The 27,571-nt window shown below is 41.7% G+C and overlaps 1 protein-coding gene across 1 annotated transcript in view; it reads right to left on the minus strand.

Annotated features, from left to right (window-relative positions):
* Positions 1 to 622: 622 nt before the first annotated feature.
* Positions 623 to 27,571, minus strand: part of PCP4 (Purkinje cell protein 4) — a 57,427-nt gene continuing 30,478 nt past the window's right edge. Inside the window, exon 3 of the mRNA XM_068155253.1 lies at positions 623 to 1,459. Coding sequence (XP_068011354.1) covers positions 1,332 to 1,459 — 128 coding nt within the window. The 3' untranslated portion in view covers positions 623 to 1,331. The remainder of the gene's footprint in view (positions 1,460 to 27,571) is intronic.

The following is a 27,571-nucleotide window of genomic DNA, read 5'->3' on the forward strand; positions in this document are numbered from 1 at the left end:
GACCAAATAGAAATACTTCCCAGTTTAAGACAGACATTGTTGTGGATGTTTCTTTTTAACCAAAAACTGGGCTAGTAGAGTGATAACAGTCTCAAGCTGTGCCAGGGGAGGTTTAGGCTGGATGTTAGGAAGAAGTATTTCACAGAAAGAGAGATTGGCCCTTGGAATGGCCTGCCCAGGGAGGTGGTGGAGTCACCATCACTGGAGGTGTTTAGGAAGACACTGGATGGGGCACGTGATGCCATGGTTTAGTTGATTAGATGGTGTTGGGTGATAGGTTGGACTCAATGATCTTGAAGGTCTTTACCAAACTGGTTTATCCTATCCTATCCTATCCTATCCTATCCTATCCTATCCTATCCTATCCTATCCTATCCTATCCTATCCTATTCTATAATGTAAGGAGCTCTTATGAAGTTGAATACAGAATAGTGCAAATGGAGACAGGGAGCCTGCTTTGATTTATTCATCAAATACTGTAAATAATATGAAAAGAGAGAGATGGAATAGAAATAGTTACTGATTAGGTAGAGAGTGCATCAAAAAGAGAGGTTAGAGGGTTGGTTTCTATTTTGCAAATAATCAAACAAAAAAACCCCAAACAGAAAACCAAACACTTGCAAAAGGTTTCTGGATTTTTTTATTTTTTTTATTTTATTTTGTGTCTGATTTATTATTATATTTCCATAACAGTCAACATGGTCCAAGCTGGGTAATTCTGACCGTTATCATGCAAAGGGGAAGGACAGGGAGAATTTCCCCACTTAAGCCACCTTATTGGCATAATCACAGGACAAAAATAAACTGCTCACTGCTTCCTACACCTCTTCCCCTCATGCCACCTTCTGTCTGCAACTTTTTTACTTTCAGCTCGTTACGAGACAGCAATTTTATTGTCACATTTGGCTGGCAGCTGGAATTCTCCAAATGAGGTAAGCAGGGCTGAGATGCCTGCTCTCATCCCTCAGCAAACATCTCGTAACATACGGTGCGCCTCTGTCTCCAGGCTTTACGTGAAGAGGAAAACAGGCATCTGCGCTGGGTTCATTTGTAATGCTGTGGCTGACGGATTAATATGAAAAGACAGATGAAGGCAGACACTTTAATTACTTCACCCTAACTTTTTATTACAACATCGAGTAAAATGGTGAGTTACAGAGGATAATGGGTGTGAAACATCTGGGATCAGGTTGCACACATAAGCTCACGGTTTGTTATCTGCCAATGGGGTTTTAAATATCAATAATTTCTGTACATGCATCTTTGTGTTAATTCTGATTTTCTGGATAAATCATTTTAGGATTACTTCATTTTAAGCTGTGAGGTAGCTACTAAGACTGGGACCCCGCTTTTTTCTTCTGGAATTTTCTGAACTGGGACTGTATTGCCACAGCCGCCCGCTCTGTCTCTGGCGCATCCATGTCTATGTCAAATTCTTCTTGAACCTTCTTCTGCCCATCTGCTCAAAGAAAAGAAATGAAAACAAAACATCAACAGCTTTTTTTCAAACCATGATAACCACTGGACAGCAGAGGTGAAAAACCCATTGCCTCTCTCCTTCACAGATACAGCTGTGATGATAGGGATTGTATTCAGAGGCAAAATTTGGACCGGTTTCAGCAAACACAGCTGATCAAATTACCCACCCTCTCCCAACAGCAGTCTGCAGTGATCTGTTGGTAGCTAGGCACCAAAAAGTGATATCCAAATGGTGCTCAGCAGTCACAGAACATCACCCTGATGTCTGATCAAGTCATCTTCTTGTGGGAAGCTAACACTGAGGGGCAGAGGGAGCCTCTTGTGCCACCCTCAAGTGGAAGTTACTCGAATCCCCATATTTACTCTAAAACTATGCATCTTAAAATATTTTAAAGTGGGGATTAAACCCCTGCTCTTATCACACCTCCTGCATTACAGGAAAAGAAAATGCATCCTAAGGCAAATTTCCATTCCTTTCACTTGTTTCCTGCCTCATCCCTTTCAACACATACCACTCTTTCTCTTTGAATCATTTATGTTCAATCTCTCTGCTACAGTGCAGCTTCCCTCTCTTTACTCCAAGCCCTGCTTTTGCCTTTCAGCCTCAATCCTTGGCTCTTTGCCTTCCTTTATTTGCAGTCCTAAGACTTTCGTTCAACTACGACTGGCTTCCATGTGAACAACCCAGCTGACTTTGCTAATTTCCCTTCATCTACCTATGTGTTAGAAATGCAGCCCTGAGAAAACTCCTGTCCTTGATGTGAAGGTAACCCTGATCTGCCCAGACTAATGAAGTGAGAACACACATTCACTCCACTACTGTCATCTTACCGCTGAATTTGTCTTCTCTATAAACTTGTTAAACCCACTTAAATAACTGCATCCTAGGACTGCAGTGAATGTGATGCCAGAAATCTGCAGATAGCTCAACTTAAAAGCAGCTATGGAAATTCATCAATTTTTAGTCACTTTGCTTTGTATTATGATGATTAACACTTCCAGGATGCTCATCCCCAAACACTGTTAATACAGAACACAGGAAATACTTTCAATATATTATTCAAATTAAAAGAAACATAACCCCTTCACAGTATCTTCTTCTCACTAGAAAACAGGGCTACCATTGCAGTATTCCTTGCCTTTGCTTCTTGTTATTATTCAGAACTCAATTTTTCTGTCCATTTTTCAGTGACCAAAATCCACTCTAAACTGGGCAAATAATTAAAGGAAAGATTTTGGCATACTCCATACTGATTTTATTTCAACTGCAACGACTAAGTAATTGCACCTATGTTAATTTAAAAGAAATGCTCACTTAATATTTTGTTATACTTAGAAGAACATTTAATAGAAAGATGAAAATGCAAGAAGAAAGAAAATGTCTGGAGGGGAACAATAGCTTGAGAGCTTACCAAAACTTTGATTATATAGTATAATGAAAATTAGGTCATCAAAACACAGATTTTATGGAAGAAAATGAGTCCTGCTAATACTGCATCACACTTCCACAGCAACTAAATGCAAGAACCTGCACAGTTTCTGTAACTACTCAAGCAACAAAACTGCTTTAACTACAGAAATACAATTATTGCCTTATTTTTTCACAGGGAAAGAGAGGTGAAGGTCTGAAGTCACTTCCTCATGTTAATAAGTTGTTGACACAGCCAAGGAGAAAACTTGAAGCTATGTTATATACTGCAACTATAGAGTGGCTTCTTAAAGAAAGAGGAATTTCTGTACCAGTTCCTAAAGTAATTACTACAACACAACAACACTTTGAGAAAATCTTCCTAGTGCCAGGCAGCATCAGGGTCCTGCATCTGGGTCGAGGCAATCCCAGGCACAAATCCAGGCTGGGCAGGGACTGGCTGGAAAGCAGCCCTGAGGAGAGAGACTTGGGGGTGCTGGTGGACAAAAAGCTCAACAGGAGCTCTCAATGTGCACTTGCAGCCTGCAAAGCCAATCAGATCCTGGGCTGCAGCAGGAGAAGTGTGGCCAGCAGGGCAAGGGAGGTGATCCTCCCCCTCTACTCTGCTCTGGTGAGACCCCACCTGGAGTACTGCCTCCAGTTCTGGAGCCCCTATTACAAGAGGGATGTGGAGGTGCTGGAAGGTGTCCAGAGAAGGGCCACAAGGATGATCAGAGGGCTGGAGCACCTCTCCTGTGAGGACAGACTGAAGGAGTTGGGGCTGTTCAGTCTGGAGAAGAGAAGGCTCCAAGGTGACCTAATTGTGGCCTTCCAGTATCTGAAGGGGCCTACAGGAAGGCTGGGGAGGGACTTCTCAGGATCTCAGGTAGTGATAGGACTAGGGGGAATGGAATGAAGCTGGAGGTGAGGAGATTCAGGCTGGATGTGAGGAGGAAGTTCTTCCCCATGAGAGTGGTGAAGCCCTGGAATGTGTTGTCCAGGGAGGTGGTTGGGGCCCCATCCCTGGAGGTGTTTAAGACCAGGCTGGATGAGGCTCTGTCCAGCCTGATGTAGTGTGGGGTGTCCCTGCCCATGGCAGGGGGGTTGGAACTAGATGATCCTTGTGGTCCCTTCCAACCCTGACTGATACTATGCTACTATGATACTATGATCTTCTCCACATTGCTGTGCATGCAGCAGAGAAATGGAGATTATTTTTTAAATCAAATTCCTAAAGGAATTATCATTTGCACAATAACTTAGTGAAAATTTGTTCGTATTTGGGGGTCTGGTTTTTATTTGTTATTTATGGGGTGAAGGGAACTAAGACAAGAAATCACAACACTGTATATGAAAGGAAAAAATGTAAAAAGGACTTTAAATCACCCTGTAAAAAACTACACATTTTCAGGCAGAACATGTACATATACACTTTCCAATGACATCTTTGACTAAAAAGAATCAATAGCCATATTAGCTAACTCTAGCAGGAACAAGAACATAAAAACTGTTTTACTTGTCCATATGTCAGAATCTCTCCCCTATTGATAGGGTCCTGTTAACCTGTTCTAATAAAAATAATATCACTACAGTAAAAATAATCTTATTTCCTATGGAGAAATATTTATTGTAAGGTAACAATCATTTAATGAGCTTTGAAACTGATGAGACTAGTGTCTTCTCACTGCTTGATAATCCATCCCTATTTTTGTTGTAACATTCCGAGTTTTAAGTTCCTTCCTAGACACTCACTAGGCACAGCTGTCAGTCTTAATAGCATCAATGTTAACTTCACAGTATATAAATTACTTGTCCTTTGGAAATGTCAGTAGGGAAAGGCAGATGGATGGATGAGTAGACACAATTGGTTTCCTCTCTCTTGATGAAATCTGGCTTTTACAACTCATTTCTATTACAGCCAAGTCTCAGCAGCATGTTACCTTGCAGTAGTGACTCAGCAATCCTAAACATTAAGATTTTATAGACTTAAGAAAACCCAGCATTTAGCATAAAGTTACATCTGAATTTCTAGGCCAGTTAATCTTTGATGATATGAATTGGCATCACTGCCTTACAATCAATTGTACTACAACAATTTATCATATCTGAACCTCTACAATAATTTACCATATCTTAAGATCTATCAGTCTATTCTATTCTATTCTATTCTATTCTATTCTAAATGAGAAATGTTCAAAAGGGACAAGACATTTCTGTGGGTAATGAACAAATTCCTTCCAGGTTACAAATGGTACAGAAATATAATAATTACACATATACATATGATGTACACTATAAAACACCATGTATATCATCTATATATAATGTATATGACATTCTTGTGTTTTCTTTCTCCCTATGCCTATATTTCTCCTTCTGTACTTTAACAGATGGATTGCCAGTCTGGAGAGGTAATTAAGCAGTGCACCTTCTCTGGCTTTGTCTATGCTAAATAAAAAAGATTTCAACTTTTACCTTGAGCTGCTTTACTAAAAGCAGCCTTACTGATATAAAATATATCACACCCCACTAACTGCTCTGCTTTTATTTTACTGGCTACTTAGAGTTAAGAGCACCAGTTCCAACCCCACATAGAAACAGAGCTGGAACTAGGTGATCTTTAATCATCCTTCCAACCCATGCCATTCTATGACTGTATGATTTTATGAATTAAGAGTTGACCCACTTAGTTAGAGTGAAAAGTCAGCCTGGGCTCAGGGCTTGCACAAAGTAGAGATGACTTCAATACATCAATATGAGTGACTGAAAGCTTGTTTGCACGCTTCATACTATACATGCCTGTGCCACACCAGCTTTTACTTGTCACTAGTTGTTCATAGTTTCATAGTTTCATTCAGGGTTGGAAGGGACCACAAGGATCATCTAGTTCCAACCCCCCTGCCATGGGCAGGGACACCCCACACTAGATCAGGCTGGACAGAGCCTCATCCAGCCTGCTCTTAAACACCCCCATAAGGCTACTAAGTTTGAATGCTGAAATAATTAAATTCATACAGAGAATTGAAAGCAGCCCATAGAAATGTTCCTCTTTCATTCGTTGTGTCCCTCTCTTAGCTTTCCTTTCACAAGAGATTACAAGCTTTAAAGCAGTCTGAAAACCCAGGAAACTTTTACTCTCAACAGCCCAGAGAGTGGGATAGCATTTGCACGGGCTTCACTCTTGGACTTGCTTCTTTCATTCCTAGTTGTAAGAGCCAACCATTCTGTCTGGTAACAAGCCATCTTTTTTCCAAGCTACCTTTATACACCAGTACAAGTAGATCTGGATTCCCTCCCCATCCTCAGTCATACACACACATTTTTATTGATATCTTCACTTTCTAGACTAAGTACAGATTTTACAGAATGGTGAGGGTTGGGAGTAACCCCTGAGGATCATGCAGTCCAAACCTCCTGCTAAAGCACATTCACCTAGGTCAAGCTGCACAAGAATATGTTTAGGCAGATTTTGAAAGTCTCCTGAGAAGGAGACTCCAGAACCTCTCTGGGCAGCCTGTTTCAATGCTCTTCTTTCACATGGATATCTAAGGATCCATGGACTACCATGGACCCGCATGAGGAAACTAGGAAGAACAAGGCTGTTGTCAGTAGACTTCAGTGCACAAGCTGCTTGTAATTTTGAGGGTCTCAGGAATCAAAAAGGTTTGATAAACACTGGCCTTCACTTTCCACATTCTGAGAATACTTGGTTTCATTAGCACCACAAAAAAATTAAAACCCCTAACCTTTCTTATCACACTGAGCTGTTTCAGGGTTTTCCCTTAAAGATTTCTTCATGTATAGTCCAAATTCCCTCAGCTAGATAGTGACTCCCACGTTTCTTCTGGATATGCAAGCCAAGAGAGTCAGTGCATGTCCCTGGTCCCTGCTGAGTTTGGATCAGAGGAAGTGGACAGAGCAATCCCATGCCAACACTCATGGGTAGGCCATAATAAAAATCTGATCAGTTTTTCAAAATCATGTATTCAACATGGGCTGGCCATGGCCATGTGTCAGTTAAGGAAAATCCTTGGATCACAACATCAACTGCTTGGTGAGTTCAACGATCATTAGAAGCACTCCATGCCCCAGCAGCAGTTTTGCGCTACAGACTGCTTTGCAGGACTAAAGACTGAGACAACTTGCTGAGTGCAGATTTTACTTCAGTATATGCAGTAGTCATCCCAGTAGGAGAGTCTGAAACAGCATCTAATTAGCTGTTTTACAAATCTAACGTTCTGAGACCTTGTTTCACATTGCTGCAATTGAGAAAGATCTATTTATTCCATTTCCAGAGGAATCATTAGCATGCTGTCTCCGTAACCTGCTACAGTGCCTCATAATCCATTGCAAACACTGGATGGATAATGAACCTGCCCGTAACAAGGAAAACAATCAAATCTTACACGTAAACCTGCCCAGCAAAGTCTCAAGTAATGTGGTGCAAGTGTAATTGTTCACAAATATGCCTACAGCTATTTCTTTCATTTATTTTTCATCTATAAAGTATAATGAATTGTGACAACATCAGAAAAAGAAAACGCTGCATATTCCACATGGGCCAAAAGCCTAAAGCAGTCTTTTGTGACCTTTGAACATGGGCTAAACAGCCTAGTATTTCCTAAAAGTGCTCATGGGAGGGGAAAAAGCTGATGGAAGGGACTTAAGGGAAAAAAAGATTCACTTCACATTCTCAGAATTTCTCCATCCTCTAGATGAAATAAAGATTGCTTGTCACCTTCTGGAAAACCACTCAGCATGAAAAACTGTCATGGGCAGGAGCCTCTAACTGGCATTTCATGTCTTAAGTGCTATCCTCCACTCTCCTCTGCTCACCCAACCCACATCCAACAGGAATTATGAGACCATATTGAAGATGGAATATACTCATAAAAATACTGCATTTTTTCAGGGGCTAAACTGCAGCATTTGGAAGAAGACTAAATGAAGTGTGGGACAGAATCACAGTGCCCCATAACATGCTGGAAGCAGCATTTTGCTTTGGCCAGGATCATTACCTCCCACGGCTCAAAAGATTATTCAAGCTGTGACAATCTTTATGCTACTCTGATCCCAAGCTATTACATCAGTTGGCCCAATGAGGCAGAACAGGCTCTAATTAAAGAGGACCAATATGGGCAGGAATCTCATGGATGTTGACGTTCACATGGAGCATTATCTTTATCTTTATGTGATGGAAAGAATCATTTTATCTGACTAGACTCCACAAAGCAACCAGCCAACTAAAGAAAGCACATGAGTGTCTAGATGTATGGAGGCCAAATTTAACTCCTTACAGGGATCAGTTTGAAAGCCTAGAATTGTTATGGCCTCTGTTCCCTTTTGGTATTTAATTGAGAAGTGAAGAAGAGGCAGGGCATTGTCTTCTGGTAGTCAATCTAGCCTTTTGATTCTGAGGAAGATGAGAGAAAATAACACCAAAACTGACTTCATGGCTAGAGAAAGGAAACAGTCTACTTCTGAATAAACATTCTTCAGTCAGTGCCAGGACCACATTACCCAGCAGGCAGACTCTAAGCCTTTGTTTTGGTCACCCTCTTTCTCTCCAGTAGACTCATTTTATAAGGCAGCTTAAAAATGGCAGTGTTGAGGGAGCAGACATTAGCCAACCCAAGAAAAGCAAAGCAGGCAGTATTGGCCTGCAGAAGAGACCCTTAATTTGATCTTGCCTTCTTTCATGTATTTCTTAGATTTTTTTAATTTACCTTTTTCCTGAATAAAATGCCAGGTAGAAGCATCTCTGAGATCATCAGCTCAGCTACTACGGCTTCTTGCTTTCTATGGTATCAATAACAAACAGCTCCCAGAGCACTGAGCATTGCACTGGTTTTGCAACCTCACTATCTTGGTATGTATGGCTTGCAGCTGTGATCTGGGGAGGCAGGCTGCTGTGAAGACTCTGCCTCAGCACCTGGAATGATCTAAATAGAATTATTTGCATTAGAAGCCTGTTACAGCACAGTGGGCTAATAAAAGTTCTTTGGCATGGTACCTAAGAATGTTGAGAAACAGACCTCCATGATACTGCTGGTGTGGTGGAAATTTCCCATTGTCTAGAATGATCTCACTACGTCAGGATATTATTGGCATCTCTGTTAGCTCTGTCTGCCTCCAGAGCTAGTGTTCCTGATGTCACAACACAAAACTCCATGAAATTTGTTCTTACTGTCCTAAACTGATAGAGCAATTTAAAGCCATTGGTTCTTGTGGTATTGCTGGATAGCTTTCAATTTAGTGGCCATCTGCAAAAGGCCTAAATGTTGCAGGCAGAAACAGTCATTTTGAGACAAGGACTACATCATTACATTTGTTATTGTTTCTTCGTTCAAAGACCACCTTTCAAACTCAAAGGCTGCCTGCTCTGTTTGGGTATCAGTCAAAGGTGAGGAAGGTTATGGGTTTATAGAAGGTGTTCATTTTCCATGGTCAGTTATTTGAAGGTGCTAGGTACTGGAGAACTGTAATGTCCACACAGCAACTACCTCTGAGATTGAAAGGCAAACCCTGGAGCTCAGCAGTATCCTGTAACTTCAAAAGCACAGTGTTAGGGCAAATAAATGTTGTCATTGGTGATCAGATTAATTGTAACATTTGTATCTGAACTGCACCAACCAGTGCCTTAATGCCACTCAAAGTAAGCCAGAAAAGAACTAATATCTTCCCATTGGGGCTTAGACTAGATGACTTTTGGAGGTCCCTGCCAATCCTGACCATTCTATGACTCTATTAAACTGTACATTGCAATTTGGTATAAAGAAGATTAGTTCATTTGGCAACCAGAAGCCTTTCTTCTTCAAACTGACCTTTATTTTGTAATTCACTGTTGTTATCTCAAATATGAGAAGTTACTTTTACTGTAGCAGCTTTACTGTAGTCATTCTTGTATGATTCTTGACATGTTATTTCAGCATGAGGCTTTTGAAGTGTCTAATTAATCTTTCTCTTCTCTTTTTTTTTTGTAGTTGTAATAATGCAGCAATACTGTTTCTGACACAAGATAAACCAACTAGCACAAAATTATGTACATTGGGATAACATATAATGAAGCTGAAAGGAATACTAACAAAATTCAGTTGACAAAAAGTTGTATTTGCAACTAACTCACAGGCAACTACAACTGTTGGTTTTGCTCAACAATTAATAGAAATTAATATTGTTTTCCTTTAAATGTTAATATTTAAGCAATCATTCTTCAATTCCAAAATAGTCTATCACTTACAGACTTTTAAAATGGCTTACCAATGTGTAACTGATGCATAGATAGGCACAGAAGTGTTAATTGGGATCCACGAGGCATTCTGGGCAAGAAGGAGGCCATAATTCACATCCTTATGTGGGTATCAAACTTTATGGAAGTTTAACAAGGAACACAGCAAACTGAAATAGCCATCAGCTGTATAATCTCATCTTGCACTAGCTAAAACTGCACCTGAGGGGTGCTAGACTGACTGGCAGTCTAGCACTTCTTTTTTTTAATTAAAGAGAATCCTTTGGGAGCTAAAGAAAATGGTGCTGGGGTTCAATTCCTAGCACAGCCAGGTTGCTCTGTCCCTGCAGAACAATGCCCCACCTGCAGGGATAATACACTTCTAAGTCCTTTCCTTCAGGAGAGAGTGCCATGATCATCCTCACAAATTCAGTTCAAGTTATGGGAGCCTCTTCAGCTGTATGCATGCAATTCCCAATGCCTCAGCCAAGTTTTAAATGGAAATTGTTAGGATATGTTTTGATTTCCTGTGCAATTTGCAGTTCTCACTTTCTCAATACATGCTGTGCCTTTAAACAGCTTTACTATCTGACTGCAGAAAGAGCTGCATTTCAGCAGTGCAAGGAGCAACCTCTTGCCTTGCTAGCCAAATGCTTGGTTAATAATGATCAGTTACTTTCCTATTATGGTAGCATTCAGGCACTCCAAGTCATAGCTGGGAACCCTAGTGTGTTTACAAATGCAGAACAATAAATTCTACCCCATCCATCACCCCTCAGTACTATGACCTTTGCAAAAGTGTCTTCAGCAATGAAATTTAAAACAAGAGAACTTCCTTAAGGCTGCCTCCTAGCCTGTGGGTACAACAACATACTACCCAAGGCCACAGTATGGCTCAGGCACCATACACAGCTTTTCTAGGACTTGTAATAGTAGTCAGCATAGCCACTGGCATAGAATCATAGAATCAACAAGGTTGGAAAAGACCTCAGAGATCATCAAGCCCAACCTGTTACCCAAGACCTCATGCCTACTAGACATAAGTGAGACATGGCATGGGTGAGATTGTCACAGATAGTCCTCTGCCAGACACTGCCTGGGTACTGTGGCCATATATGATGGCCAGGACCCTACCTCACAGGCAAAGGGAATGAGAACAACCTGCATTTTTGAGGGAAAAGAAGTTTTGCCCTATTGATTCAAGCAGGGCAGGTCCTGCCTGACAACCTGATCTCTGTTTATGACAAGGTGACCCACTTAGTGGATGTTGTTTACCTGGACTTTAGTAAAGCCTTAGACACCACTTCCCACAGCGTCCTCTTGAAGAAACTGTCTGATCGTGACTTTGATGAGTAGACACTTGGCTGGATAAAAGACTGATTGGCCCAAGAGTAGCAGTGAATGGAATTAAATCCAATTGGTGGCTAGTCACAAGTGGAGTTCCTCAAGGCTAGATGTCTTCAATGTCTTTATCAATGATCTGGATGAGGGGATTGAGTGCTTCCTCACTAAATCTGCAGATAATACTAAACTTGGAGATAGTGCCAATCTGCTGGAGGGTAGTAAGACTCCAGAGAGAGATCTGGACAGACTGGATAGATGGATCAAGGTTTGCATTATGAGATTCAGTAAGGTCATGTGCTGCACTTGGGCCACAGCAACTTCATGCAACATTGAGTAGCTAGAGAGTTGCTTGGCTGAGAAGGACCTGGGGGTGTTGAATGATGGCTGTCTGAATATGTGCCAGAAATCTGCCCAGGGGGGCAGAAAGCCCAATAGCATGCTGGCCTGTAAAAGGAATAGTGTGGACAGCAGGAGTAGGGAAGTGATTGCCCCCTGTACTTGGCACTGGTGAGGCTACATCTTGATTGCTGTCTTCAGTTTTGTGCCCCTCATAGAAGAAAGACATTGATGTGCTGTAGCAGGTACAGAGAATAACAACAAAGCTGGTGAAGAGTCCAGAGAACAGGCCTTCTGAAGAGTGGCAGAGAGAACTGGGGTTCTTTAGTCTGGAGAAAAGGAGTCTGATGGGAGACCTCATTGTTCTCTGTAACTACATAAAAAGAGGTTGTAGCACAATGGGTGTTACTCTCTTTTTCCTAGTAAAAAGTGAGATGAGAGGAAATCATCCCACATTGCACCAGAGGAGGTTTGGATACTAATTGATAACTCAGTGAAAATTCTTCTAACACTGGAATAGTCTCGAGGAGGTGGTTGAATCACTACCCATTGGCACTTGCCAGCAATTTTGTGATGACCAATAGTGCCTGAGCTCTTGCAAGGAAAATGTGAAAGAGAGATGTTGGTCTTCCAACACGGTACTGCCTCCCTTGTGCTGCACAATGGCTTCACTTTTCAGGGATGCTTCTCCCCGCACCCTTCCTTTGCAGTTTATAAGAGTAGCAAGGGAATAAGCTCCAAGAAATGTCAGTGATCACAACATGCCACACAGAAGTAGCAGAAAAGAGGGTTCAAATTCATGCACAGCCAAAGTGAGATGAGCTAGGGAAGATGGCATAGGTTACAGGGAAAACCTGTCAATCAGAAAAAAGGAGAGGAGTCAATCAAAAGAAGCGTAGTATGGAGTCAGAAAGTGTTTCTCTTCAGATACAAAATGAAGAAAGAGTGACATTTTGCCCTGTTCATCTTCAAAGTAGAAAATAAGGGCAGTTTCTAGGTGTCATTGTATACTGACAGATCTTTGCTAGCAGCTAATGAGAGACTTATTTTAAGTTTTCACAGTAACATTAATAAAATCTATTACATGAGAGCTTGGAAAGTCACAGTGAGAAAATATTCTCCTCTTGTAAAGATCCATCAGCAGCTGTAAATTGCAAGGCATTTAACCACACAGTCAGCAGTGAACAGTAGAAGAATTGAGCTTTGAGTGCAGACATTTTAATATCTTCTATGCCTTATGAAAGGGAATCAAAAAACACCTTGTAAATAACATTATCTGTAAGTGTATTTCTTATACTGCACAGATTAAATGCAAGAAATAAAATATGTCCAAACACTGCAGCTTTTATTTGCACGAGCATGGGTATTGCTCTGTGCTGGTAACAGGGTAATAACTTGGGCAGAACACCACAATGAAAAAGACACTGCTTCAAAATGGTTTTTTAACATCTTGTACTACATGTCAGCGTGGGGGCTCTTGTGGAGGTAGCTGGGCCATTCTTAAAGTCTTGCAAACAGAAGTGAAGCTTCTATGGTTAAAATTCCCAAAGAAAGTATCTGGAGCCCTTTAGAAACTGAACAAAATTGCCACAGGGTACCTGATTCAGCCCAAAGGTTGAGCTGAACAATTGTGCTCTAAGAGGTTCTTCTAGGAGTGCATTTGGCAAAAGACAGTTTGACACCCTTCTGTAAGACAAAGCACATCCCATCAGTACAGCCCCAGAGACACAATGGCTATCAAACCTAGGCTTCTGGAGCAGCTCCAAGGTAGCTCAGCCACAGTTTGAACAAATACTAGCATACTCTGACAGACATCAATTTATTATGAGACTTGGCCTGCTGGTAGATCTTACATGCTCCTGCACCAATTATTTTTGTAACATCTGCCCTGGCACCCACAAGTGCAACCAAATACAGTGCTGGATTGCTGCTGTCTGGCCAGCAGTCTTGATGAATGTTGTGTAGAGTGAAATTACCTCATGAAAGGTACAGAATTTTAACATCTCTGACTCTTGGAAGCAGTTACTCAGCTGTAGTTTTCAACCAGAAAATGAAGAAATTCTGTGACAGAAGGGTTCTGGGAAATTTCCATTGTTTTCTTTTGCTTGGGCTGCAATCTGAACACAGTCATTAATTTGAGTTTACCATGTCTCCACTGAACACAAAAAGCCATATTATATGTTTATTTCCCCTGCAGGCTGGTTTGCTTAACTTAGGAAGAGCAGAGCACTTCAGGAGAATGCATGATAGCACTGAAATAGCACTATGGCAATACAGCTTTGGAAGAGCATAAGGAAATATACGCTGCAGGGTGTTGCCATTCCAGGCTGTCTTGCCCAACAGTCATTTGGAAATCCATGTTACATATTGTACTGAAGCTCATTAGGCCAAACATTTAAAAACTGGATTCTAAATAAATTTCTGAGAAGAATTCACCTAACTTAGAATCATATAATCACTTTAGGTTGGAAAAGACATTTAGTACAACCAAGTCCAACCATAAAGAAAAAAAACCCCAAAACAAAACAAAAAACTAAACCAAATGACCACAAAAGAACAACAAAAAAGGGCAAAAAACCAAACACAAACAAAATCCACAAACAAACACACACACACAAAACCCCAAAACAAAACAAAAACCACCACAAAAACCTAGCAACAAAGAAACAACCTTGCAAGTGTTTTACATCAGAGCCCTGCAGCACTTCACTTTAGAAAGAAACCAATGGGGGAAAAAATAGGCACTCCAAGGGTTGAATAGAATAAACCAGGTTGGAAGAGACCCTTAAGATCATCACGTCCAACCCATCAACCAATCCAACACCACCTAAACAACTAACCCATGGCACCAAGCACCCCATCAAGTCTCCTCCTGAACACCTCCAATGATGGTGACTTCACCACCTCCCCGGGCAGCCCATTCCAATGGGCAATCACTCTCTCTGTATAGAACTTCTTCCTAACATCCAGCCTAAACCTCCCCTGGTGCAGCCTGGGGAGCATTCATCTGACCTATGTTAGGCAGACATTTTAGGATAACAAGGATCTCATCCTTGAATCCACTTTCTGTACTGGCTAGTTCTCTATTAAAGGAGCTCAGGGTGACTGGTTCACCTGTAGGTATCTATATTTAACCAAATGAATATCACTCCCTGAGCCTGAGTGGTGCCTGAACTACACATCAGAGAATTTCACATGAACACACTTCTTTGCTATTTCATATGAAATTCCTTCTTATCAAATAAATTATTTATCCCTTATGAAAGGTACTACACTGTAGCAGCCAAGAAATTTAATGTGCTCCAGGAAGGAAGGTAAATAAAGAGTGGCATGCCTTCTCACACTACTCCATCTGCATACTTGTACCCCATTGCTAGCAAGAAGAGAACAGCTCACCCTCAATAGCAGGTCAAAACGAACAGTTGTTCCCTCTGCTGAGATTGCCAGTGAAGCTGCCAGTTGTGCAGCCAATCTGGATCTTCTCATGTTCCCTCAGGAGCTGACAGAACATTCTGCATACATTTCTCTTGTTATAAATATATACTTGAACAGACAAAAACCTGTATCAGCACCTCTTGCTATCCTTTCAACTTATTTCAAGGATAATGATTTATATTTTTTGTCTGTGTATGTGTATCTGCATGCTATGGAGTGACTATTTCATGCCCAAAAGCCTCATGGATTTTTTAAGCACATGTCAGTAAGACTTTACATTTCCCTAATAAGGGATTACAGTTAACACCACGACAAGCAACATCAAATGCTGCTTCTATGAAGAAGCAGCCAAATGACAGTTGCTGTGAGAACTATAATTGAACTTTCAAGGTACTGCAAACATCAAATCTCTGCTCTGCTATTTAGCTAATAATGAGGCAAGTGACAGCTGCTGCCATTCAGCCAAGGAGTGGAGATGTTCAAAGGAACCTTGCTGCACTAGCATGTGTTAAAGGCAGCCACTAGTTGAAGGCAGGACTGAGACTACATCAAGAAAAAATGAAAAGAGAGAGTCACATGTACCTTGGTCAGATCTGGTACCGGGTACCAGATGTACACAGAGAAGACAAATACCTTTGAAAATAATAGCTAGCCATGTTTTAATGGTTTCTAGGCATCTTTCTCACTGCTGATCCAAGACAAGGAAGTCCCTCACTGACATGGGATTATAGTCTGCATGAAGTGCATAGGAAACCATAGTGACTATCTCCCAGTACTGCTCCAATACACGTTCCCTCTCCTTCCTAGGTCCTGTGCAGCACCTATGGCTAAGGAGGAGGAATGGCTTCTGCACTGAAATTTTAGCTGATATGCACTTAATATAGAATTCTGATGTCACAGGACAAGTATAAACCCACGTTCCTTAAATGCCAAAACACCCAACTTACTGCTTCATTGGATCTTAATGGAAGAACTATAAACCCTTCACACATCCTTGTCTTTTTTCCTTTCCCCTCCCCTACTATAGAAACTGATGCTAAGGTAAATAGGACTATTTGCCCTGAGACAGAAGACGAGCTCCATTCTTTCACAATTTCCTCTCAAGAGTAACAGAAAAGATCTTAGTGGAACATAGGACAGTTTACTGCTTAGCATAAGGGAGTAAAAACCCGCAATGAATAGATTCTCTGAAAGAGTGGGGAATGAATCCAGAAGGGCAAATTGTCCTTCTCAGCAGCTTGTTCATTACTAATAGACGGTTACTGTATTGTGAGGCTAAAGGCTGGAATTCTAACCAGTCAATACCAAAGCTCTGTGGGATTTTTCATCCGTGACTTTAGTGTCTGTATTTATTGAGTGACGACTGATGGTATAGGGTAATGTAATTTTCCAAGCCTTTTCAAAGTAGCAGAAATTAATGAGGAAGGTCAGACACCAAAGCCAGTAGGCAGTACTTCAAATCCTACTTCTTTTTATTATTTTTTGTTTCCTTTTCCCATCTCATAAAGAAATAAAATTCCAAACCTTCTAGGTCCCAGTCACTGACTCAGCAACGTCCTCTTTTGAACTTGATGCTATTTCAGATAAAAAGCAGAGGGGCTGTTGTCCTATGAAATTGCAGTTATATGTTCTGACAAGCATCTGACTAAAATGGAGGTCATTAAGGCTGGGTTGCAGTGGGCTTGTTCCCCGGTGTGTAACAAGAAGAAGCAGCCACATTTTTTTTTTAAGCTTTTTTATCAAATGTTGGTAAAAGCAACCATGGGTTTCCAATCAAGTCCCAGTGAAAGGAGAAGGTGGGGCCGTATTCCTAGCTCTTTTTCTGTATCACAAGGTTATGGAGCAGGGAAAGGAAAATGGTCTCATTATCCTGACAGATGGTACACTCAGCAAACCCACACAGTACACCAAGGACACAAAGAAAGGTTGTACAAGCTTGAAATGCAGTGCATTTGAAAGTGGTGGCTATGACATACCACACTAGCCCACCACCCAAGCTGAATTCCATCCCTCTGAGCTGTAACAAATCACTTTAGTCACCTGGAGCAAGTTGGAGCATTGCCTGCCTCCTCCTTCTCCAAAAGGGACCATCCCCGCTTTTTTCCCCGCTCATCCTGGTCCAGCAGCACCACCTCAGAGTTCATATACAGCTACCCCTTCTAAAATACCCTTAGTGCAACCCCAATCACCTTTACTGCATAAATGGCCTCAAGATGGAGGAATAAGAGAGTGAGAAAGCAATGGTCATTCGTGTACAACACCTTTCCCAGTAACTGCCTAGTCGTCCCCCCAGATGTGAAGAGCTTACAGTTGCAATGAAAGAGAGAGAAATGGCACTAAGCTGGGCAGGGATTTTTGTCAGGTAGTCACTACACATGTTCATTCACTTGTTGGTCGTTTTCCTGTTTGGTTTGGGGGACGTGGTGTTTGGTGGTTTGGGGTTTTTCAGTAGTTTGGGGATTCTTTGTTTTGGTTGGGTTCTTTTCTTTTGGTTTAATTTGGTTTGGTTGGGGTTTTGTTGTCATTTGGGGGTTTCTGTCATTTTTCTTGCCTGTTTTCTAATTTTAATTGTTTGGTTTTGGTGGGGGTGGTTTTGCCTGGCTGGGTTGGGTTTGGGGATTTTTAAATAAAAGGATTAGGAGTGGGTGTTGATCCTTCATCTCAAGCACAATTACAACAAAAACCCAACCCAAACCAAAACACCAAACCACAACCCACAACAAAACAAACACCAACCAAACCACACACACACCCCCAACACAGTAAATCTCAGCAAGGCTCAAAAATAATTTTTTTCCTACAGCTTTATGGTAAATGTTTGGTATCCTTAGAGATTTGCATCTCCCTGAAACTCAGAAGGTGCTGGAGCGGCCAGCTGTTAAACACAAAACACCTTAAATACAAAACCCACAAATATATCTTAAACCAAAAGAAATACACAAGCTTTAATGATGTGAGGTTGTCTGGAAGAACAGAAGGGTTCCTATTCATTCTTTGTTTTCACTGCACTAAGTTTTCCCCTGATGCCTTTCAACAACGGCTATTTAAAACCGATTTTATGGGGAAGAGTGGGCATTGATTTAGAGAAGTGCTGCAACTGCAGTTAGAGTTACTAAACCCAGTGCCAGGTATAGACATGAAATAGACATGACATGACTATTTGACATGAAAATCTGAGATTAGAGAATAAAGGTTTCCCTCCTGCTTCAGTTGTATGTTTATAACATACACACAAGCTACCTTAAAATAGTTAAGTTGCAAAAAATAGCAAATGACCAACAACACTGGTACCATCATGCAATTAATTCAGCTGATGTTCCAGAAGTCCGGAAAATCCTGTTTCAAAGTCTTGACATTGCAGCTTTCAGTCTTAGGACCATGCTGCATTTCCCGGATTTAAAGAACAAAAATAATAATATTTTCTGCTACAACATACAGACACCCACATTGTCCTCAGCATGGCTGCTCGGAACTGTTAGATCCACCACACAGACCTCTTCTTTTAATGAGGTAAATGATAGTGGTAGAAGGCTGCTGTCCTCTACCTGAATCAGCTGGAAATGGGATGAGCTGCATATATTGCCGGTGGGTTTCATACTGCTGACCGGAAAGGAAGAATAGAATAGAATAGAATAGAATAGAATAGAATAGAATAGAATAGAATAGAATAGAATAGAATAGAATAGAATAGACCAGGTTGGTAAAGACCTTCAAGAGCGTCATGTCCAACCCATCAACCAATCCAACCCACCAACCAATCCAACCCACCTAATCAACTAAACCATGGCACCAAGCACCCCATCAAGACTCCTCCTGAACACCTCCAATGATGGTGACCCCACCACCTCCTTGGGCAGCCCATTCCAATGGGCAATCACTCTCTCTGTATAGAACTTCTTCCTAACATCCAGCCTAAACCTCCCCTGGTGCAGCCTGAGACTGTGTCCTCTTGTTCTGGTGCTGGCTGCCTGGGAGAAGAGACCAACCTCCGCCTGTCTACAACCACCCTTCAGGTAGTTGTAGAGAGTAATAAGGTCTCCCCTGAGCCTCCTCTTCTCCAGGTTAAGCAGCCCCAGCTCCCTCAGCCTTGGTATAAGCTGCAGGCTCAGGGACCTCATTGCTTGTTGATGCCTTCAGATGTGGTAGCTATTTCTGTTCCACTTCATCTGTATAAACTCAGAGCTAGTCCCTCCTCTTTGACAGTTTAGATTCTTATCATGGTTCCTAGTGCCCTCAACAATGCTAGCTCTTTATTTGGCTAGTTCTAGTCCCCAAAACTACCAGGGCATCCCCTAACCTCAGAATTCTACCTCAGCCCCATCCCACACAAGTTGGATACTGGTATCCTCTCCTTTTCCCATCCCAAGTTATATTGCACCCTTGCGGTCCAAGTTTCCATTCAGAAGTACCAAACCCTCCTTAATACTCTAGAGTTGTAGTTTATTGATGAGACTTACTGAACTCCTTTGTCATTCTACCCTTTAACCTCCCTGCTCCAGCTTCTGTGACCATCTGGCTCCAAGGAAAGAGGTACATTTCCTCCTAAGCAGTCACAGTTTCTTGGGAACACAGAATGGGCACTGTTAAGCTTTTAATTTCAGTCCCTGGCCAAAGCATACCTTAGAGAAGTATGTAGCAGCAATTAAAGAAAACTCTATTTTCCTTAAGGTTTGCAAAGATGTTGTTGGTTTGTTTAATGCTTACTGTTTGGCTTGGTGACGTTTGGTTTTCATTTAAAACAATAAATTAACTGCTTCACTGAACACATGCAAGCATAAGATTTCTCTTTCTAAACATTTATAACTTGGCCAGTTTTGAACACAGAAAAGTCACATCCTGGATGGCAAATCTTATGTTTCTGTTTAAAATGACAAAGGCTCAAAACAGCGAAAAGGCCACTAGAAATTGTTTTTAATTGCTAGCCATGCTAGATTTTGTTCAGACTTCATTTTTGGAAACAGCTGGAATGACTCTGCTGAACTCTTCCAAAATAATTCTGCTTGAGGCAAGCAATCAACATGACAAATTTCAGACTAGGCAATTGGATTTTGGCAAGGCTGTGCACAACTGAAAAGGGAGCTTTTAACCAGCAGAGTTCAACAGCTTTGTTAGTTGGCCTTGCCACCAGTCCACATTATAATAAACAAAATAAGTGTATATAATAGGAGTAAAAGAATGTAAACTAAATTAAAAGTTATGAATAGCTGGGAAATCTTCAAAGGGGTCCAAAAAAACCCACCAAGGAATGTAAATCTTCCTGCGATGATGTTTTCAGGTTTTTCTAAGTTTTAATCTTTTAACTTCAAGGAAGGAAAAAAAAAAAAAGGATAAAAACATAAAACCCCACACACCACCAAAACACCACCACCACCAAAAAAAACCCCACCAAAAAAAAAACCAACCAAGCAGTTGAGTCACTTAAGATGATTACACTGAAGACAAAAATTAATCAAAGCTCTTATACATTCTGTATTCGAGCATTTCTCTAGCACTTAACTCTGCTACTCATTTAAAACTTCTCTAGAAAACATTTTACCCTGTGGGAATTTAAGATTTTACAAGCACTTTAAGCTCTGTTTGGATTTACTTACCTGTCAGATTGTTGACAAATCTGATCAGAAACAGCATCTTAGCTGACACACATGGCTGACCAACCTCAGGTCATTATTCTAGCCCACAGTTCACTAATCTGTATAGACCCACTTCCCCTATTTCTGAGGATTACACGTCCCATAAGCTTACAAGTTTAGCATCTACAAGAAGGACTAGAAATTGCATGCATTTCCTCTCTGTCAGAAAACACAAGCAGGGTTATTGCAATGAAGGATGTAGGTTAGGCATTAAATTCCTAACTGACATGGCAAGTGTTTGGGCATGTGCAGGATGCAGTATACCACACACCACAGAAATAGTACCCATCACAATAAAACCCACCTCATCTTTTTCAATGCTCAAATTTTAGACCTGAATGTAAACAGAACCAATTAAATATTTGTCTTCTCTTTTGCTCTAGAAATTCAATATTTGTTCCTTCCTTCTCAAGATAATAAGGCACACAGAGAGAACAATCAAAAGCCTTCTTGTTTCCAATACCTCCATTTTGAAGCCTGCTTTGTTTCTTAAATGTGGTGCTCTTCTTCCAGATGCCTCTTTGCTGTCTACTCACCTGGCCCTTGCTTAAATCAAATCTGGGAAACAGTAAACATTTTGTGAAACTGGAAAGAAACTAAAGACTTTGGGTTAGGGTCTAGCATGACTTCAAGTTATAGCATTAGTCAGTAACCTTCTTTTGGTGAGTATATATTGTTAATAAGACCTGGAATACAGGTTTGCCTAGCAAAATAAGGAGGGAATATTAGGCAGTTAAAGGGAGAAGTAGCTCGTGATCTAGCTGTGCTGAATTCTCTAGAGAAAGAGAAAGCATGAGGAGTGAGACAGAAACACACCATGAGGGAGACAGCGAGAAAGTCACCATCCCTGAAGGCATTCGAAAAATGCATAGACATGGAACATCGTGACACAATTTAGTGGGTGTGGAGGTGTTGGGTTGATGATTGAACTTGATGACCTTAATGATTCTGTAAAAACAATCCAGAGAATAAACTGCTCATGGAAAAGACGAAAAACTTCAGCTTTTATGAAGATTGCAAGAAAGTAAAGAACAAGTGACTCAACCCATTGTAACAGCCTGACCTGCCTAGGAGAGAGCATCAGTAGCTTGGAATCACACCAGAGTATCCTATGCTTCACCCAGCCCTCAAGAGTACACTGTGAGAATAATGGGCCTCAGGGGCAAAAAACTATTTACTGATACAAGACAATGACTAGTTAAAAGCTATACTGAATGCCTCCTGGGGCTTGCATACACCAGCAGAAATTGCTACCAGAATAGCTACGGCAACCTGCACCAACTGAGCCTCAGTTTTCTGCTGCTTCTCTCTGCAACCTCCTCTGACTAGCATGAACCAGAGCAATTTTACTTATTTTTTTAACCAACATAGATCAGACTTTCTCCTGAAGCAAGCCACTGGGGCAGTAGAATGCTGGTTTTGAACTGCCTGAATTGAAAGTCTGCTTTGAATTTCGTTTTGTGTTCTGGCATGCTTGGTCAAGCTTATCAAATGTTTTGTCACTTTCTGACAGCATCACTTACAACAACAAAAGGCATCCCAGGCACTGGAAGAGGAGAGTCGCATCTCTAGGCTGGATCACTCAATATCTCAGCAAATACACTGAAATGCTAAGCTGTAATTAACAGAAGTGGAATCTATATTCAGCCTCTTGCTGCTAGGCCAGAAACCTCACCAACACAGCAGAACAGAAGTACCTCTTTCTCTCTCAGCTAAGGTTAATTAGATGCTAGTTTCTATAGGTTCAGTCAGGAGATCTGCCCCTAAATATACTTTGTGATACCATGTAATCCTGGCATAAACTATTTACAGGCATAGGAAATTAACGTGATGCCCTAAGAGTCATGTGAACCTTGAAGCTAAGGTCAGATCTATGGTAGTTAAAGTTTCAAGCAAATGTGGATCTATATATACTTTTTAGAGGAAACACTCAAAAACTTCTTAGTGATCTTGCATAGTATCCACTCCAAAAATAATGGCAGTTGTGGGTGTGCTTATATTTAGGTTCATTAAAACTGAAACTTAGAATCAAATGGAGTAGGAGTTAGGAGCTCACACAAGCAGATATACAGGGGAGAAATTACAAACCAGCACCTTCCCTCTCTGTGGCTTTCTTCACTGATTTTGTGTGCAGCATCTTCTACTGCAAACCAACAAAAAATAAAAGGGGGGGTGGGGGGAAGTATTCCAATTTCAACTCACTCTGGACCTCAGCCAGCCCATTTAATAGAGAAATGATAATGTTGCAGCAGTAATCTTCTTAAAATGATGAATAAAGACCAAAAATCTATGCTAATTCTGCTGCATCTGAGGACAGCCTCTAGATTGCATTGTTTCAAGGTCCGCCTGTGGCGTGGGAGGAATGAAGGGAATAGCCAAAAACTACAGTTTCTTTTTGAGCTCTTCCACAATGGAATGTTTGGGCTTGGTGGTGTGGTTTTTTCTGAGAACTCTGAAGGACTGCATAGTATGACTCAGTCTCTTGATTTTATGTGGTCACTCATTAAGAAAACATAAATACTTAAAATAAGGTTGTGACCATTTTCTCTGGCATATGGCCACGGTTTCAAAGATTTCCATTGAACTCCCTGGACATGAGCAAAACAGCTCCAAATCTTGCACCTGGACACAGGCCTGTTTGCCAGTGTGCTAAACATACGCAGTATTGTTTATGGAACTTTACTCTCCAGCTTTCTTTCCACTGGAGTACAGCAGAGCTCATTCATTCTCCTGGACTTGATAGAGAAACAAATTTACACCAAAGGCTTAAGTTTGTCTGAAATGAAACAAAGTGGTGCTGATGGTGATGACTCACGATTGATTGGCAAAGCTTGTGTCTATGTCCTTCGCTGACAGCATCCATGACACATTGACAAAAAAGGTCCAAACCCACGTCTTCCATTTGTCCTCTTATTTTCTTGACTGAAAGAAGCCAGGAATGCTTTTTTCCCAGCTTTCCTAGGCAGATGTGTCCTTTTGACTCCCAGAAGCAGACCTCAAGTGCCACGTCCAATCCTCTTTTGAACCCCTCCAGGGATGGTGACTCCACCACCTCCCTGGGCAGCACATTCCAGTGGCAAATTACTCTTTCTGTGAAGAACTTTCTCCTCACCTTGAGGCTAAACTTTCCCTGGCACATCTTAAGAGTGTGTCCTGTTGTTCCTGTGCTGGTTGCCAGGGAGAAGAGACAAACCCCCACCTGCCTACAACCTCCTTTCAGGTAGTTGTAGACAGCAATAAGGTCTCCCCTGAGCCTCCTCTTCTCCAGGCTAAACAACCCCAGCTCCCTCAGCCTCTCCTTGTAGGGCTATGCTCAAGGCCTCTCCCCAGCCTTGTTGCCCTTCTCTGGGACATGTTCAAGAGTCTCAATGTCCTTCTTAAATTGTGGAGACCAGAACTGGACACAGTACTCAAGGTGTGGCCTAACCAGGGCTGCGTACAGGGACACAACGACTTCCCTGCTCCTGCTAGCCACACTATTTCTGCAGGTCAGGATGCCATTGGCCTTCTTGGCCACCTGGGCACACTGCTGGCTTATGTTCAGCCTACCATCAACCAGTACCCCAAAGTCTCTTGCTGTCTGGCTGCTCTCCAACCACCCTGGCCCCAGCCTGCAGCACTGCATGGGGTTGCTGTGGCCAAAGTGCAGCACCTGGCACGTGGACTTGTTGAATGCCATCCTGTTGGACTCCGCCCATCTGTCCAGCCTGTCAAGCTCCTTCTGCAGAGCTCTCCTACCCTCTAACCAATCAACACCTGCTCCCAACTTGGTGTCATCTGCAAATTTACTGATGATGGACTCAATGCCCTCATCCAGATCATCAATGAAGATATTAAAGAGGATGGGGCCCAGCACTGGTCCCTGGGGCACACCACCAGTGACTGGCCTCCAGCTGGATGTGGCACCATTCACCACCACTCTCTGGGCTCAGCCCTCCAGCCAGTTCCTAACCCAGCACAGAATGCTGCTGTCCAAGCCATGGGCTGAAAGCTTGGCCAGGAGTTTGCTGTGGGGGATGGTGTCAAAGGCCTTGCTGAAGTCCAAGTAGACCACATCCACAGCCTTGGCCACATCCACCAGGCGGTCACCAAATCATAGAAGGAGATCAGGTTGGTGAGGCAGGACCTGCCTCTCCTAAATCCATGCTGGCTGGGCCTGATCCCTTGGCCATCCTGCAGGTATGCTGTGATTGCCCCCAGGATGATCTGTTCCATAATCTTTCCTGGCACTGAGGTCAGGCTGACAGGCCTGTAGTTCCCAGGTTACTCCATCCAGCCTTTCCTGTGGATGGGCATCACATTGGCCAGCTTCCAGTCATCTGGGACCTCTTCAGTGAGCCAGGACTGGTGATAAATGATGGAGAGTGGCATACCCCAAGACAGAACCCAAACATAACTGAAAGCCTTGTATTACTACATATGCCTCTTTCCTTGAATGTACCACACCTCATAACACTCAACTTGGTGAAATCAGTCTAAAGTCGAAAAATAAATGCTCAAGATTCATTAGTAATCTCTCCCATCCTACCCTTCTGTTCAGCTGCACTACATCTGCCACAAACCAGAGAATCCAGCCTAGAATCTTCTCCATAGCTGATTCTTGATTCCTGTCAGACACTTGGGTCAGAAACTCTCTGCAATGTCCATAGGGACCTGAAATTCTTAAGGTGTTACCAATTTTAATGAGAATTAAATTATTTTATAATGTAGAATTTTATTTTAAATTGTCTTATGAACATTGAAACAGAAAGTTACCAGCAAAATCATTGACATGCAATACTGCAGCACTGTTTAGCTAAAGAGTCTTAATAAAGCAGGCAAAAAGATTAAGTCCTTTAGAAAAACCCCAACCAACTACAAAAGTAAAGTCTAATCTAAGCTTCAAACTACAAACTGCTCAAGTCACAATGCATTGGAAGATAATGTATCACCCCTCTACAATAGAACTAAAGGATATATAACTGAAAGACTCTGTCCTACATGTTGCGTTTGAAAGAGAGCTGTTGCAACACATTCCAAGAAAAGAGCACTTCTGGTGAACCTATGAAAGCAGAAATAGCTGAGAGTAAAGTGGCCATTGGTAATCCAAGAGGCCAATTCTCAGCTGTCTGGCTATCACTGCGAGATCTGTAACTTAGATTAGAAGCTGCAGATCCAGGATAGTTACTGTTGGATTAGTGCAGACATAATGAATTCCAAAATCCTGTAATAATGTATTCCTTTTCTGGCTATTAGCCTGGATTTTAATTAGTTTGTGCTAATGAACACATTTGTACATGTCCATTTTTTATTGGCAGCTTTTAGAGGAGCTACTAAATTGGTCGCTGTGGAGTGCCAATGTTTCACTAAAACCTACCAAATAATTAATACTTTCTTCACCTAGAGTCAACCAGCAGTCTCAGGGGCTTTTAGGTATAAGTTAGAATGAAATATGACATACTCAAAACAGAGTTAGAGTACTCATTCATCAACCATGATTAAATTATATTATTGTGAGACCCTAGAAAAGTGCTGAGAGAGTACTTCCATTCTCTGGACTGCACAATATCTCCCAGGAGCTGCCAGGGCACCCTGCCTCATTTTCCAGACTCTTGATATGCCTTTGCCAGACCCAGTGTTACTTAAATTTCTCCTTTCCTTCAGAATTCTTCCTTGGAAAAAAAAATGTATTTTTCTTAGGCCTTCCTATTTGTAACCCATTGTGGTCTGAGGAAAAAGTGTGCTCAGATGAAAGTAAATGTTTTCATCTCAGCCAGTATCCTAGCTAACAAAGATTTCAAGCTGGGAAACATTTCTGTGTTTTCACATCCCTGTTTCCATAGAGAAAACATCTGGAAAAGCTGACATGAGACAGTACTAAATAAGGATGGAGATGTTTGAGATGGGATTAAAGAGAAATTAAAAACCCAGGCCCAAACCCAACATTCTAAAACACCTTGTTAGAGCATTCATTTAACTCCAAAGATAGAAATTACAGACTTTCATTCTTGTATTACCCAGAAGTTCCTCATCCTTGATAGATCTGAGGAAATCAGATGTTTCATACTTAAATCAGTTTAGGATCTATAAACATAAGGCTATCCAGAGAAGCTCAATCTGATAAGCATCATGTCACAAAAGAATCCACTTTTCTCTGTCGATAATAAATGGAGCTTTAGATCTCTCATGACAGCTTACACTGATACAGCCAGGCAGGAGGAATTGCACTCCTAATCTGCAAAGAGGGATAGAGTCTACTATTAACAGCTCCTGTTCAACGTAGGAACCCAAGACACACATGGGTAGGACACACAGGTTGGACTTGATGATCTCGGAGGTCTTTTCCAACCATATTTATTTAGAATTTAGAATAAACCAAACCAGGTTGTAAGAGACCTTCAAGATCATCGTGTCCAACCCATCAACCAATCCAACCCACCCAAACAGCTAACCCATGGCACCAAGCACCCCATCAAGTCTCCTCCTGAACACCTCCAATGAGGCGACTCCACCACCTCCCTGGGCAGCCCATTCCAATGGGCAATCATTCTCTCTGTATAGAACTTCTTCCTAATATCCAACCTGAACCTCCCCTGGCGCAGCCTGAGACTGTGTCCTCTTGTTCTTGTACTGGGTGCCTGGGAGAAGAGACCATCATCCGCCTATATGGGCTGAAGTCCCCCTTTGAGATACGCTTCTCTTACATTGTACAGGCAGCCCAGACACTTTACA

This window comes from Melanerpes formicivorus, unplaced genomic scaffold (genome assembly GCF_026170545.1).
Source record: "Melanerpes formicivorus ecotype bairdi unplaced genomic scaffold, bMelFor1.0.p_v2 SCAF_30, whole genome shotgun sequence".
Lineage (NCBI taxonomy): Eukaryota > Metazoa > Chordata > Aves > Piciformes > Picidae > Melanerpes > Melanerpes formicivorus.